Source organism: Gobio gobio (assembly GCF_949357685.1).
Source record: "Gobio gobio genome assembly, chromosome: 2".
NCBI lineage: Eukaryota > Metazoa > Chordata > Actinopteri > Cypriniformes > Gobionidae > Gobio > Gobio gobio.
In genome coordinates, this window is record NC_137098.1 from 50,212,080 (window position 1) to 50,225,270 (window position 13,191).

The window sequence follows — 13,191 nt, forward strand, 5'->3', positions numbered from 1 at the left end:
ATTATTTTACACTGTAAGAAAAAAAAACAGAAAGGTACTAGTTTTTTTCTCTCAGTTTACAGACATTTCTTTTAACCCTAAACCACAACACAATACAATGCGTATAATTCAAAATACAGGGAAGACAATATGTGAATAATCAATACGGAAAATCACTTCATATCAACACAGTACATTGAAGCCTATGCCAATGAGTGCATACATTTGAGTGTGAATATCATGTCATAGCCTCATGTTCATCTGCTTTCTTGGAAGATACATTAGATCCTCACATGAGATTCACTGCTGGTTTTATTGACTTGTCTACTCAATCACTTCACTTGTGCAGTTGGAATCATGGAAAAGCTCTTAAGATAGCTATGGGGATTGCAGCACTGAAGTGAAGTAAATGAGGTCAATTTCAATGCATTATGGAACCAGCATTAGTCTTCATCTTTTGAGATCATAATTGAACCATAATGCGAGAACCACAATTTCAAACCATTTTTTTCAGGCAAATGCAGGAATTGTTCTTGCTCATCAATATGGAATAAATATACTTTTTCATAAACTCCTATATCTGGATCTTTTTACAAACCTGAGTCATTTCAAGACCATTAAACAAACCATTATTTGTGCTCACGCTTTAAGGAAAAGACTCTTTTCACAATACAGCTTCTCAGAGGGACTTTCCCTTTTTACGTTTTTCTTTTTTTGAGATGGAAAAGAGGTTGACTGAACAAAGACAAAAGGATCATGGGCCATTTATGTTTCCCCTATCTGATTTCTATATTTTAATCTTATAATCTTATACGATCAGTTCTGTCTTGCAAGTTAAATAAAATCTTCAGTACAATGAATGTTGCTACAGTTGTTTGTATTAAAAATAATGCCCAAAATGGATAAGCCTAATGTATATATAATGTTCGTGTTAGAACGTACTGCTCTGTGGACTAATCCATTGGCAAGAAGAAAAAAAGATATATTTAAAACGTTATTTGACCAAAACTTTACAAAAACAATATAATACATTAGAACATGTATTCATATTTGTTAATGTTATTTAATAAAAATATCATTATTTATATTAGTTCAGATGTATTAACTAATGTTAATACTCATGTATGAGTAAATGTTGAAATTAACGATTATTAAATTATGTAGAAGCAGGCCTATTGTAGTTCCTTAGTGCAGCTAACTAATATTTAAAAAGTAAACCTTATTGTAAAGTGTTACCATTATTTGTTATGTGATCTTTGGTTGATATTTGATGTTATGATCTTGGGTTTTGTTGCTTTTAGGGGGCATGTAGGCCTAAATGTAAGAATGTAAAGGTAGGCCTAGTTAATTAACCAAAATCAGCATAATATAATAATAGTGTGTTTTGCAGTGTAAAACAGCATTTAGGGGGTTCCTGGGTTGCCTGAGATTCTGGAGCCCCCATTGGTAAGAAAAATGGACAACTCAGCTGTAACATAATGTCCATGTGTTAGTGACCTCTTGTGGTGCTTATGCATTGAAACCATATGGGCCGGTTGGCTCATGAACGGCAGAAAACGTGAATGACAGAATATTCAATACTTTTTACACTACTAAATACTGGCTTAGATTATTAATATTCTAGAATCGTAAGCATAAACAAACAATAAACACAATGAATGTATCTTTAAAATTATAGGACACACTCCACACGCATGCATTCACATCTCCTGTGTTTGGTCTTGAGATAGAAAACTTTCTACTTTAGCCGTCTATAGTATTGTTTAAATAACGGTAGTAAATCTGACAATAAATGAAATATACAGACATAAATTGAAGGCGCGCGCGGTTTGGCTGCGCTGCAGAGAGCGCGCGCGTCTGTGTCTCGCGCTCTAGTCATTGTTACAAATTGTCGCACCTAGACGGCGACATAGAGCTCGAGTCTGCTAAAAAACAACAACATTTCAGCCTCTTTTCCTCCTGGCCAAAATGCCTGAGCACGTTTGAGTGACCATGGAGCGCGTTTGCCGTCATGTAGTGAAACGTTGACACACGGAGGATTTATCTCGGAGGAATGAAAGTTTAAAGAGCACTGAAGGAGGACAACATGGCTGTGCGGGAAGACGGAGAGGTTTTGCACAGTAAAATCAGACAGCACGATGGTGTTGTTGGCAATGCAAACAGCGCGGAGAGCTTCAGGAACGGCTATGTGAAGAGCTGCGTCACCCCGCTAAAACAAGACCATCCGAGGGGCTTTTTATTCAACGTCTGCAGGTTTTGCAATGAGGATATCCTCAAGTCCAAACTATTCCGCGGCTCGGCTCTCTACGTGGGAGCGCTGGCAGTTCTGGCGCTCTCCTGTTTCATTTCTAGGAGCTTTCAAAGTGATCACGGCGTCTCGGAGCTGCGGACTTTCCTCTTTGATTTCTCACAGTCCATCAGTCCTTTATTCAGCATTGGCTGCGCGTATTTCTTTCTGACCCTCTACCTGAGGCGGACGAAGAGGGAAAGCAGCAGATGTTGGCTTTTGTCCTTACCAGCATCATGCTACTTGGGGGATTTGATGGTCTTGCGCTTGTTGCAGTGGGGAGAGGAGCACCAGCAGATGCAAATGATGGGCAGGTTGCTGTTCGTGCTGGGCTGCGTGGGTCTGCTCACTCTCATCCCCAGTCTCAAACTCAAACACAGCGTCCTGATCCTGGTCTTCGCCAGCCTGGTGTGGCTGCTGTCCTTCACCAGCCTCGGCTGCCTGTCTCCGTCCCTCAGGCCGGTGCTGGCGTGTGTGGCGGGGGTCTCAGGCTCTCTGCTGGCGCTCTGCTTCGATCATTATTACCCACCGAGGGAGACGGCCGGCAGGATCCCTAACACGGAGGAGAAAGTTCCCGTCATCAGACCAAGGAGAAGGTCCAGCTGTGTTTCTTTGGGGGAGACGTCCAGCAGTTATTATGGCAGTTGTAAGATGCCCCGAAGACCTTCCCTGCCCTGTATATCGAGAGAACAGGTAGGGGCTTTTCATAAGCACACACTGATCCCGATAAACCAGTTGATATATACCATCACACTGCTGATATACACTAGCCTACTATAACACACACAACACCTTCAAAACTCATGATAAACATCACACTTCTGACCATTCAAATGGCCACACAATTACAGTCCTTAACCACACAAAAAAATCACACATCCATACATCAAACTCTTGTTCTACACAATCACAAACCTGACATGTTCAGTTTGAACAACAATCCACACAGTTTATATCATGGATGTGATGGTATTAGTGTTTTGGAGGCTATACACTGTTGTTGGGCCAGGTCTTAATGTTGTGTCAGTCACCTGTTGCCCGGTCCCAAATTTATTTAGATTTGATTGTTTCACTGTGATGGAGTGAGATTTTTTTTTTTTTTTTTTGCTTTAACATTTAAGTTTAACATTGTTCGTTATCAAATTGATCAAAGTTCTTCTTAGGCCTAGTTAGTTATGTTAAGTCTTGTTGATCCAGTAATCCAATACAGGCTGTTTTATTTAAAATATTATTAACCCTGTTAAAATCTTTTTTTTAACCTTTTTTTAAACAAGTTACAAAAACTGTCTGTTTGAGTCACATTTCCTTATGGCCTCTTTTCAGTACGCAGTAAAGTAATCCAGAAAACGTTATCCAGTTTACAGCACTCTTACAATGCTGGTCAGAATGTTGTGTTCATACCGAAGTGAAAAAAACTACACTATTAATCATTGATTCAAACACATGAAAAGTGGGGCATCTCTTGTCCCAGTGTCTGTGCCGTAAATAGAGTATAACAGAGTTTTAAAAGTTTGCCATTGTTTGACTCTTCTTTTGCATTCTAGTGCAAAGTGAAAAGTTTTAACAAAAGTATTTGGCTTATGTTATGTGTGTGTGACATAATGGAAACTCAGCAGAAAGTTTATTTAACTTTTTCAGACACATGCGATTTGTTATCTGTAAGTTCTACAAATATGGAAACTTTGTTAGTTCATTAGGTAGGATATGGTGCTTGCAGCTGTTTGATTTTTGAAACATCAAGCCCACATTACCCAAAAAGTCGAAGGGTAAAGGGTCATGTTTAAACACTAAATTCAAGGTCATCAAACCTGTGTGTGGCTATGTTGTAACATTGTGCTCGGTTTTCATGTAGTCATCCTGACTTGTTTCTGCACATACACAAAGGCACTATTTCAGTGAATTATAAAAAACACAATTCAAGTAAATTAGGAATTATTGTTCCACACTAATTATAAAGAGTTAAGTCTTTTCTCTACTTGCTTGCACAATGCACATAAAGCTATTCACTTTGTGCTTCAAGTGATTTTGAGTGTGCTTTGAATGAGTGCACTGTTCCAGTCATGCTCATGAATTGAGGTTTCAGTATGACCAGTTTCAGACTTTATTTTGACCTGTAAGCACCTGTTCTTACTGAGCAGCAGCATCAGTTCTCTCTCACATGGGATCTGTAAGGGCACATGGAAACCAAATATCAAACTAGAATGAAAGTGAATGGATTGGGCTGAGTTTGCCTATAATTCCACTCTGTTTTGTCCTTAAGTATTTAATTTGAACTGTGCTTATTCAGTATTCAAGTTCAATGTGCCATCATTACTAATGACACATTTATTGAAAATTTACTTTTTGTTGAAGTGGAGGTGGATAAGCACAGTACAGCAAACAATATTGTGTCACCAGGCCATTATATTTACACTATTAATGCAATTTCTAGTAAGTAAAAATGACATCCTACTGCCTACTGTGCTTCATTTTAAGCCCTCATCTAATCAAAAGGGAGAAGTGTATTTTGAAGCTGCACATTGAACACTGACATCTATGTGTGTGCTCATTTATTATTGAAAATGTTGTTTTACAGTGAATTTTAAATAGGTGTTTTGTGCAACTTTTTCTGTTTTTCTCTGTTTGAGTCATGATGCGACACCAGTCTCTCAGTCTGATTCTCTCGGACTGTTTTTGATAGTTCAGCTCTTTCCCTCTGTTCATACTCGCACACGATCCCGTCTTGATGGACATCATGAACAGCGTTTTATTTCTTTAATTCTTTTTCAAAATACTGCTTCAGCTTGATTTTAAGGAATGCATTTTATTAATATTGCTATACTAGTTCATTTTATTAATTAATATTATATAATTTAACTTTATTACTATTAGTATTTATAATAATAATAATAATAATAATAATAATAATAATAATTTATTTTATATTTGTTATACAGCTTTTAGTAATATACATAATGTCTAGTAATTTATATATATATAGTTTTTCTTTATATATTAAATAAACTAAATATACTAAATATATCTCCTTGTACAGACCTCAAAAGTGTGAGAGTGTGAGGTTATTATCAGTCATTATCAGTTGTGAAAATACATATTTGAAGTGAACCGGTTTATGCGACTTCATGTTCTACTTTTAAATGAATTGCTATGTGGGAAAAAAGTGTAAATTAATGGCCCTTTCATTGTGGTTTTTCTCGTGATGTGTGTATGAGTTTTTTTGTTCTGGTCAGTGCTGTCTCACGTATGGCTTCATGACTTTTTCACTTGCACAGAGTGAGAAACGGCTCCAGTCCTCTCTTCAAGCCACCTGTGACTCATTGCATTTTCAGCCCAATGTTCGTCACAGCCTGAGCTGTGTTTAGAACCCATGGTAGGATTATGGTGCTTTTAAGATGGACCACTATATGCGGTAGCCAGGCTGTTTGAAATGTTTATGTGGCTTGGATCTTTAAATCAGTTGATAATCATAACAAAGCCCAGTCACTTTTAACATAGCACATGGAGCACTGATTATATTGTGGAGATGTTGGGGGCCGAGCAGCGAACTATGCCTCATTCCTTTTTGTGTTGCACGTTCTGACAAAGCTAACATTATAATTCAAATTTAGCTGAATGCAGTTAGGTTAAATCTGGTTTATTCTGTACATTATCATACATTTTATAGTTAAAATTGAATTAAGCCCCTTAAGTTATGACCATACTAGTACAACAACATGCATGATTGTGTGTGTGTGTGTGTGTGTGTGTGTGTGTGTGTGTGCACTTTTTACAAGGCGAAATCATCTGTGGAAAATGTGACTGTTTCCAAAATAAATTAGGAAGCATATCAGTGTTGTTTGCAGATCAGGTGAAGTTGTGGTTGTTTTATTGGAGTCACTGATTAGAAAGGATCTGTTTTTGTCTGTGTTTTTAAAAAAAACAATTTAAGGCCAAAATAACTCTTGAAGTGCTGGTTAATTAATGTCCTGAATCTTTAAGAAGCATGTCGTCGCTGACGGGTGAAAACCTTGTATCTCCAAAAACGCTACGCTACTCAGGAAATGGAAAAAACACTATATATTTTAAATAATTAAACTCAGCGTTGTCATAGTTGATATTGTGGCTTTATATATAGTCTTACACTTGCATGTGTCATTATACTATTAACATTTTACCAAAATCAAGCTTATTTAACATTTTTGAGGATTTCGGACATACGTGTTTTGGACATGGCTGCAGTCTGTAACTTTTAAAAATGATCCCAAATAAATTTTTGAGCAAGTACACAACAAGCCCGTTTTCGAAACTATCTCCTTACATTAGCCTCATTCACAAGGTGGATTTCCACAGGAAATTCAAGCATGTCTTTGCGTCATTACGTCATGTCTGTATACATAAAGAAAGAGCCCGGCTAGTAGTAGTAACGCATGTGAGGAGCATGTATACCGCATGTTTTCCAGCGGATCATTTATAGCCTTTTCTCACAGCAGCTGGAGTAATTCAACTTATCATTTTGATGGCGGATTGTCATCCAGAAAGGTCCAAACGACAATCATCAGTGACAACTGGATATTCACCCGTAGTCAAAAGCAAAAGATTAGACTGTACGGAAATTGAAATCTACAGTTAACGCTAATAAACACTGAATACACGTAGTCACGCAATGCTAATGCGTTAACATTAACAATTTGAGAACAAAGTTTAACATTAATAATAATTTGCACAGTTTGATGTTATATGAGCGATCGTTAGATTTATCACCGTTGGTAGCGCAATTTACTGTAAGGTTTTGTTCCCAAAAGTGGCATGTTACTAACTTGTTTAGATGACACTTTCCGGTGAAGATTCTTATTTAGGTTAAACTCCAAGATGTAGAATCTGTGATTCTAAAGTACTGGTGCTGTGTCTGACCGCAAAGCCGCACATACTCCTCAAAACATTAGATTCATCCGTACTGAGGAGCTGCGCCGACGCACAACTCGCGTACAGATGATAACTCCGCAAATAACTGCAATTGCAGGTTTCAAGCAGAGATGGCGGTGCGACACAGTGGCAAAACTTACGGACTGTAGCTATCGGCAATGACTCGACAACAAATGTAAATCTAAGACACTCTTCTCCACTCCTCAAAAATATTAGCCATTACACCTTATATATATTGTCGAGTCATTGCCGATAGCTACAGTCCGTTAGGGCTGTCAAAAGATTTATCGCGATTAATCGCATCCAAAATAAAAGTTTGTTTTTACATAATATATGTGTGTGTACTCTGTTAATTATTATTTATATATAAATACACACACAAGCATGTATATATTTAAGAAAAAAATATTATTTTTATATATAAAACATTTATATTTATATATATTATAGATTATATAAATGTATACACAGTATATGCATGGAAATATTTCTTAAATATATACATGAATGTGTGTGTATTTATATATAAATAATAATTAACAGAGTACACACACATATATTATGTAAACACAAACTTTTATTTTGGATGCGATTAATCAAGATTAATCTTTTGACAGCCCTAATATATATATATGTATATGTATATATGTATATAGATATATATATATATATGTATATAGGTATATAGATAGTGTTTCTTGACTAAGGAAAGTGCTGTATTTATTCAAACAACCAGTTCTTTATTTACCCTTGCATTGCACACTGTCACGGCCAGCTCGTTCTTGACCATCACATAAAGAGGATCACACATGCAAACAAATAGTTTGACTTGCAAGATTATTTATTAAACACAAATAGTGATCCATTACAGAAATATAACACAGTCTAGGGATTTAAACAATAAAGGGAAAAATAATTTCTCTGTTCCCCCAGAGAAAGTACTGATGAGCAGGTGAATACAGCTTTTATACTCTCCGCCCATAAATTAATCAAGTAGGCATGATTGTCTGCAGCCAATCACACCATCAGAACACAATAGAAGACAGGGTTGTAACAATACAAGCAGATATGGTCCAAAATGTATGGTGGTACTACATTCAGATAGAGGCAGGGTGGAGTTACGGTTTTACAGACAGTTTGAAGACCCATTGTAGTTAAGAGGTTTAGTCACAAGCTCTTTTTAATACATTTAATTTGTTAAATCTTTGCAAAACCCACAGAAAGATGTAAAGGGTGACCAATAGTAATGATTTATGAAAAAAAATAAAATTAAATATGGATTTGGAAGGTTTCTGCCCATCACCGACTGAATGCTTAACTGAATACTAAAATATGAATACCAATAAGAAGCTGCAAAAAGTGCAATGCGCTTTTAAGCTATATTATTCATATGAGTTTTAAGATATATTATTCATTGAATGCGATTGTTCAAATTGGTTTATCATTAAGAGTAAACAGTGGATGCATTGAAGAATTCAATAAAAGAAACAGAACTTTTTCTCACATTGTGGGATTTCGGTTGTCATTTAATGTCAGACTGTACGGAGGTCAAGATGCGTTAAAAACGGACGCACACAAGAAGACTTGTCCGGAGTTTTACATCATCAATCCGTGACACGTTCAGTGACGGTGAGCTGCATTTACATGCGGGATAGAAATGGTGGCTAGCAAACAAAAACAATCTCTCGCGTTAATTTTGATCATGGCTTCTCTTGAAAAGAAACAAAGACAATGTGTGTGGAGCAAGTGGTGGTTTGTTGTTGTCTCACTAATTGCGTCATCAGGTTTGGCGCTCCTATTGGTTTTTGACTTGATTGTTGTCGTAGGATAAGTCGCATTACGGGACTGTGCGTCAAATCTTCTGACAATGGCAGAATTTCGTTTAATCGCAATGGTCATTTATTTGCTGTCGGTGAACAGAAGACTTCAGATTTTGGTCTAAGATCCAAAGAATCTTTTAGGATTAACAAAATGTGTCTCAGATGGCCAAAATCGTACAGTGTAAACCTCTCTTTAGTTATATGTTGAAAGGCATGATGAAAGAATAGCTGAGCAATTAAATAAAATTTTGCACAGAGAAACCAAACATGACCAGCCAGTTGAGTCAGCATAACACCCATAGTGCTTGCAGCCTTGAAACAGGACTTTATTGGTATGTGCGTACATAGATCAACATCACGCTAACACCATCATGAAAGGCATCACTGGTGTGCTCAGTCAGTCTTTTCTTACTTTTGTTTAGGTACCTTTGTTTATTAGACAAATGAGGGCTAGGCTAGTGGACTAACTGGATGTTGTAGTTCATTTTTAAGAACAACATTTATTGTTAAGGCCCGTTTACACCTAGCCTGACGTCGTCATAGTCAGATTCCAGTCAGAATGTGAGTCTGATACTGCTCCCTTGGGCTGTGATTATGTGGCGTTTCAACCGAACCAGGAAAGAAAATGCCTCTGCACTCAATTGGATAGACCTACAACCAATCAGAGCAACGGAGTAAGTGAGTGAGGATGAGCGACGCATAGTTGTCAACAGAACGCAACTGCATGCATGCTGGAAGAAGTAGAAGAAGAAAATGTGTGCAAGCGATCTTTGCCAGTGTTGTAAAAAGAATTTAAGGATACACGGAGTACTTGCCAACACGATCATTTTTGAGAGAAATAGTAAAGGTGAATGCATATATGAACAAGTTCTCAGTTTAGGATTAGAACTAAAGCTCTCTTTGGTGACGTGAATGATTATTTTACTGTTCATCATCTGTCCATCATTGTTTAAAGCCCGTCCTGACAATTTGATTGGTTCGAGCATAGTTGCTCCACAACGGATCAAGTCCAGACCGAACTTCCCGACCTCAAATGTTGTGGGCGGGGCTAAGTTCGGCTGGCATCCAGGCTAGTTTACACCAAGCACGATAACTATAATGATAATGATATAGTTTTAAAAATCAGTTTAAATATAAAAGAATAGCAGAGTCCACACCACAACTGTAATGATAATGGCACAGAGGAACGATATCACTGTAATCACTTTCAGAATTTTTTTTTTTACAGCTGATGAACAATAAAACGATGACAGCCAATCAGAATCCATCTTGCTTAAAAGAGCTTGAGCGTTTAAAGCGCCAGATGTCAAAACTCAGCGCATGCTCAGAATAAATATAATGATATGGATGCTAATATAGTTATAGTTATTGTTCTTTGTTTGAATGGGCCTTTCGTCCTAACAAACTTGTAGTTCTGGTTGCCTTGGGAATATTTGATTCTTATTGGTCAGTTGTGACACAGAGCAGCTAAACTGGACATTTCACTGTTGCCTAAGGTAACATGCTTTCATGTTTCTTCAATTTGCGGACTTATGTCAACTTAAGTGCTATGTTGTGTCTCAAAGCCATTACTGCAACTTCTGACTGTTATATTTTTAATGCATTCAGATTTGATAAATCTCCTCTGACAAAAGTACATAGTCCCAAAAAAGACAATAAGGAAATATTCAGCCAATCAAATATAATGTTGTCGCAAGGTTTTGCAAGTGTGGAGAATGGATATTGTCACAGCGTTAGTCTTCTAGCTAGGCTGTTTTTTTAATGGAAGATAATTTACAAGTTAGATGATATAAATGTTTAATCATTATTTCAAGCGATAATTTTTATTTATTTGGTAAGTGGTCATCATAATAAGTGGGATAATGTACAACTACACAGTTATTATCACAAAACAAACCCCTTCAGGGTGATACGAGACCCCTCTGCTTTGGGGTCCTGAACACCCTAGCAGGGTTTATTTTGCGATAATGAAGGATAATGACTGGCTGTACATTATTTCTCACGTAGAGGAAACCGTCAACAACAAAGTGTAGTAAATGTGCTGCCTAATGTGAATGTTCTTGCTAGTTCCTGTCTTAACCAGCTGAGCAAGAGTGCTTTTTAGTTGAATTTGTTTGAACCATTGTGCAAGTGCAATTTTTATTTATTTACTTACTTACTTGCTTAGTTAGTTTGTTGGCACGTTATTATTATTATTATTATTATTATTATTATTATTATTATTATTATTATTATTATCATTGTATATCTTTTTTAGTGATTGACACAGTACCCATCTAAACTGCTTGACCATGACTCAGACTGTGTTAAATTATTCAGATATGAAATGTTATTGTTATATGAACGCCTTTGCAAAATTATATGTAAACTGATGAACAGTGCTTACCTTTTGAAAACGGATACTGCAGATAAAGAGTATTAAATCAGACCAGCATTGTTATATGCAGTCTTTGATGGAGGTTGTTGACATATATTATTGTCCGTATCATTACAAAACATTAGTAATATGTTAATTTCATATTCATGTTAGTATTTCATCTTAAATAAACAGGATAAAGGATGATGATATGTTTAAAATGTATTTTGTTTGTTTTGTTGCTATCAGAGTGATTCAGATAGCTTGAGACTGGAATGCAGTTTGGTCATTTGCTATTAGTGGCTCGTGTTGATTTGGAAGCTGTGAAGTTGGCGGTTGTTATTTGTCCCTGGGGTGTTTTGCCATATGGGTTTATAGAGAGTTTGAGGTATTTCGTGATGTTCGTGACCTCACGAAAGCGAAGAGAATGAGCATAGAGCAACTTGGCTCATAGCTATTTTCAGTTTTGCCAGCTTCTGTGAGGTTTAATATATTGTGTTTAGGCAAGGTTTCGGATAATCTTTTTCAACACATCAACAATAAATGAGCCCCCAGAAGGTTTAGACGCACATAAGTAATGCTGAAGTCACAAAAAGGTTAAAATGCTGTTATAAGGGCCCCTATCTTTCATACTCCACAAAAAACTGACCAATGTTTATTTGATGAAATACAATTAGTTTAACTGCTTACTGCTGATTGTGACAGTGTTTCCATTATGGCGAACAAACCGCTGTTCTTGGTCATGCTGTTGTGTCTATCAGAATTGAAAATTAAAGGGAATTTCAATGTGAATATTTTATATTCAAATTGTATAAAAACAATTATGAATACTGACAAAACATTGCATTGTTTTCTTATAGAATATATTACTTTATTGCAAAATAATAATAATAATTAAAAAATGAAGCAGCACAACTGTCTTTAACACTGATAATAAGAAATATTTATTGAGCAGCAAGAACAAGGATCGAAGGATGGATTAAACTGACAGTGAAATCATTTATAAAAAACTATTTCAAATAAATGCTGTTAACTCTCTAGTCATCAAAGAATCCATACGAAATTTGCCACATTTTTACCACAAAAACTGAAAGCAATATTTTCGACATTGATAATAATAAGAACCATTATTAACAATTGAGCACCAATAATAATAGATAATAACTGAGCACCAAATCAGCATATTAGGATTTCTGAAGGATCGTGTGACACTGAAGATGCTGAAAATTCATACTAAAATATACTGAAATACAAAACAGTTATTTTAAAATGTAATATTTCATAATACTTTTATGGTATTTTTGATAAAAATAAAATTACCCGTAGTAAGCAGAAAATACTTATTTATTAATTATTATATAAATACGTAATTATTAACTTTTGACTGTCTCTCCCTGTGTGTGTGTGTGTGTGTGTGTGTATGTGTGTTACAAAGTGGTTTATAACAAAGATTATTGTAAATTGAGCACTGTGTAAGAATTGATATGGCCTGTGATTTTGTGTGTGTGTGTGTGTGTGTGTGTGTGTGAATGTAAATGCCAGAGAGAGGCCATGTGTGCTCACAATAATTTCCCTTAGTTGAAAATGAATAGATCACATTTGCGAATGAGATGCCTGAATGTGGGTGATGTCCTGGGCCGGGAATCCCCTGCAATGCATGCGGCACATTTGGAAAGTGCTCCATATTATGTATTTATGAAAAAACAACTAGACTGACAATTCATAATTCATTGGATTTGATGAGAGGGATTTGCATTTTGTCACCACCGAGGTGTTAGTGAGTTGAAAGTGCGTGCAGAGTTTCACAGTAAAACATCATCACCCGAACATTGGTTTATGTAAGCTAC

General features: G+C 36.3%; 1 protein-coding gene across 1 annotated transcript in view; it reads left to right on the top strand.

The window, feature by feature from the left end:
• Nucleotides 1-54: 54 nt before the first annotated feature.
• pde3b (phosphodiesterase 3B) overlaps nucleotides 55-13,191 on the top strand; it is a 54,716-nt gene continuing 41,579 nt past the window's right edge. Inside the window, exon 1 of the mRNA XM_079844079.1 lies at nucleotides 55-2,959. Coding sequence (XP_079700205.1) covers nucleotides 2,066-2,959 — 894 coding nt within the window. The 5' untranslated portion in view covers nucleotides 55-2,065. The remainder of the gene's footprint in view (nucleotides 2,960-13,191) is intronic.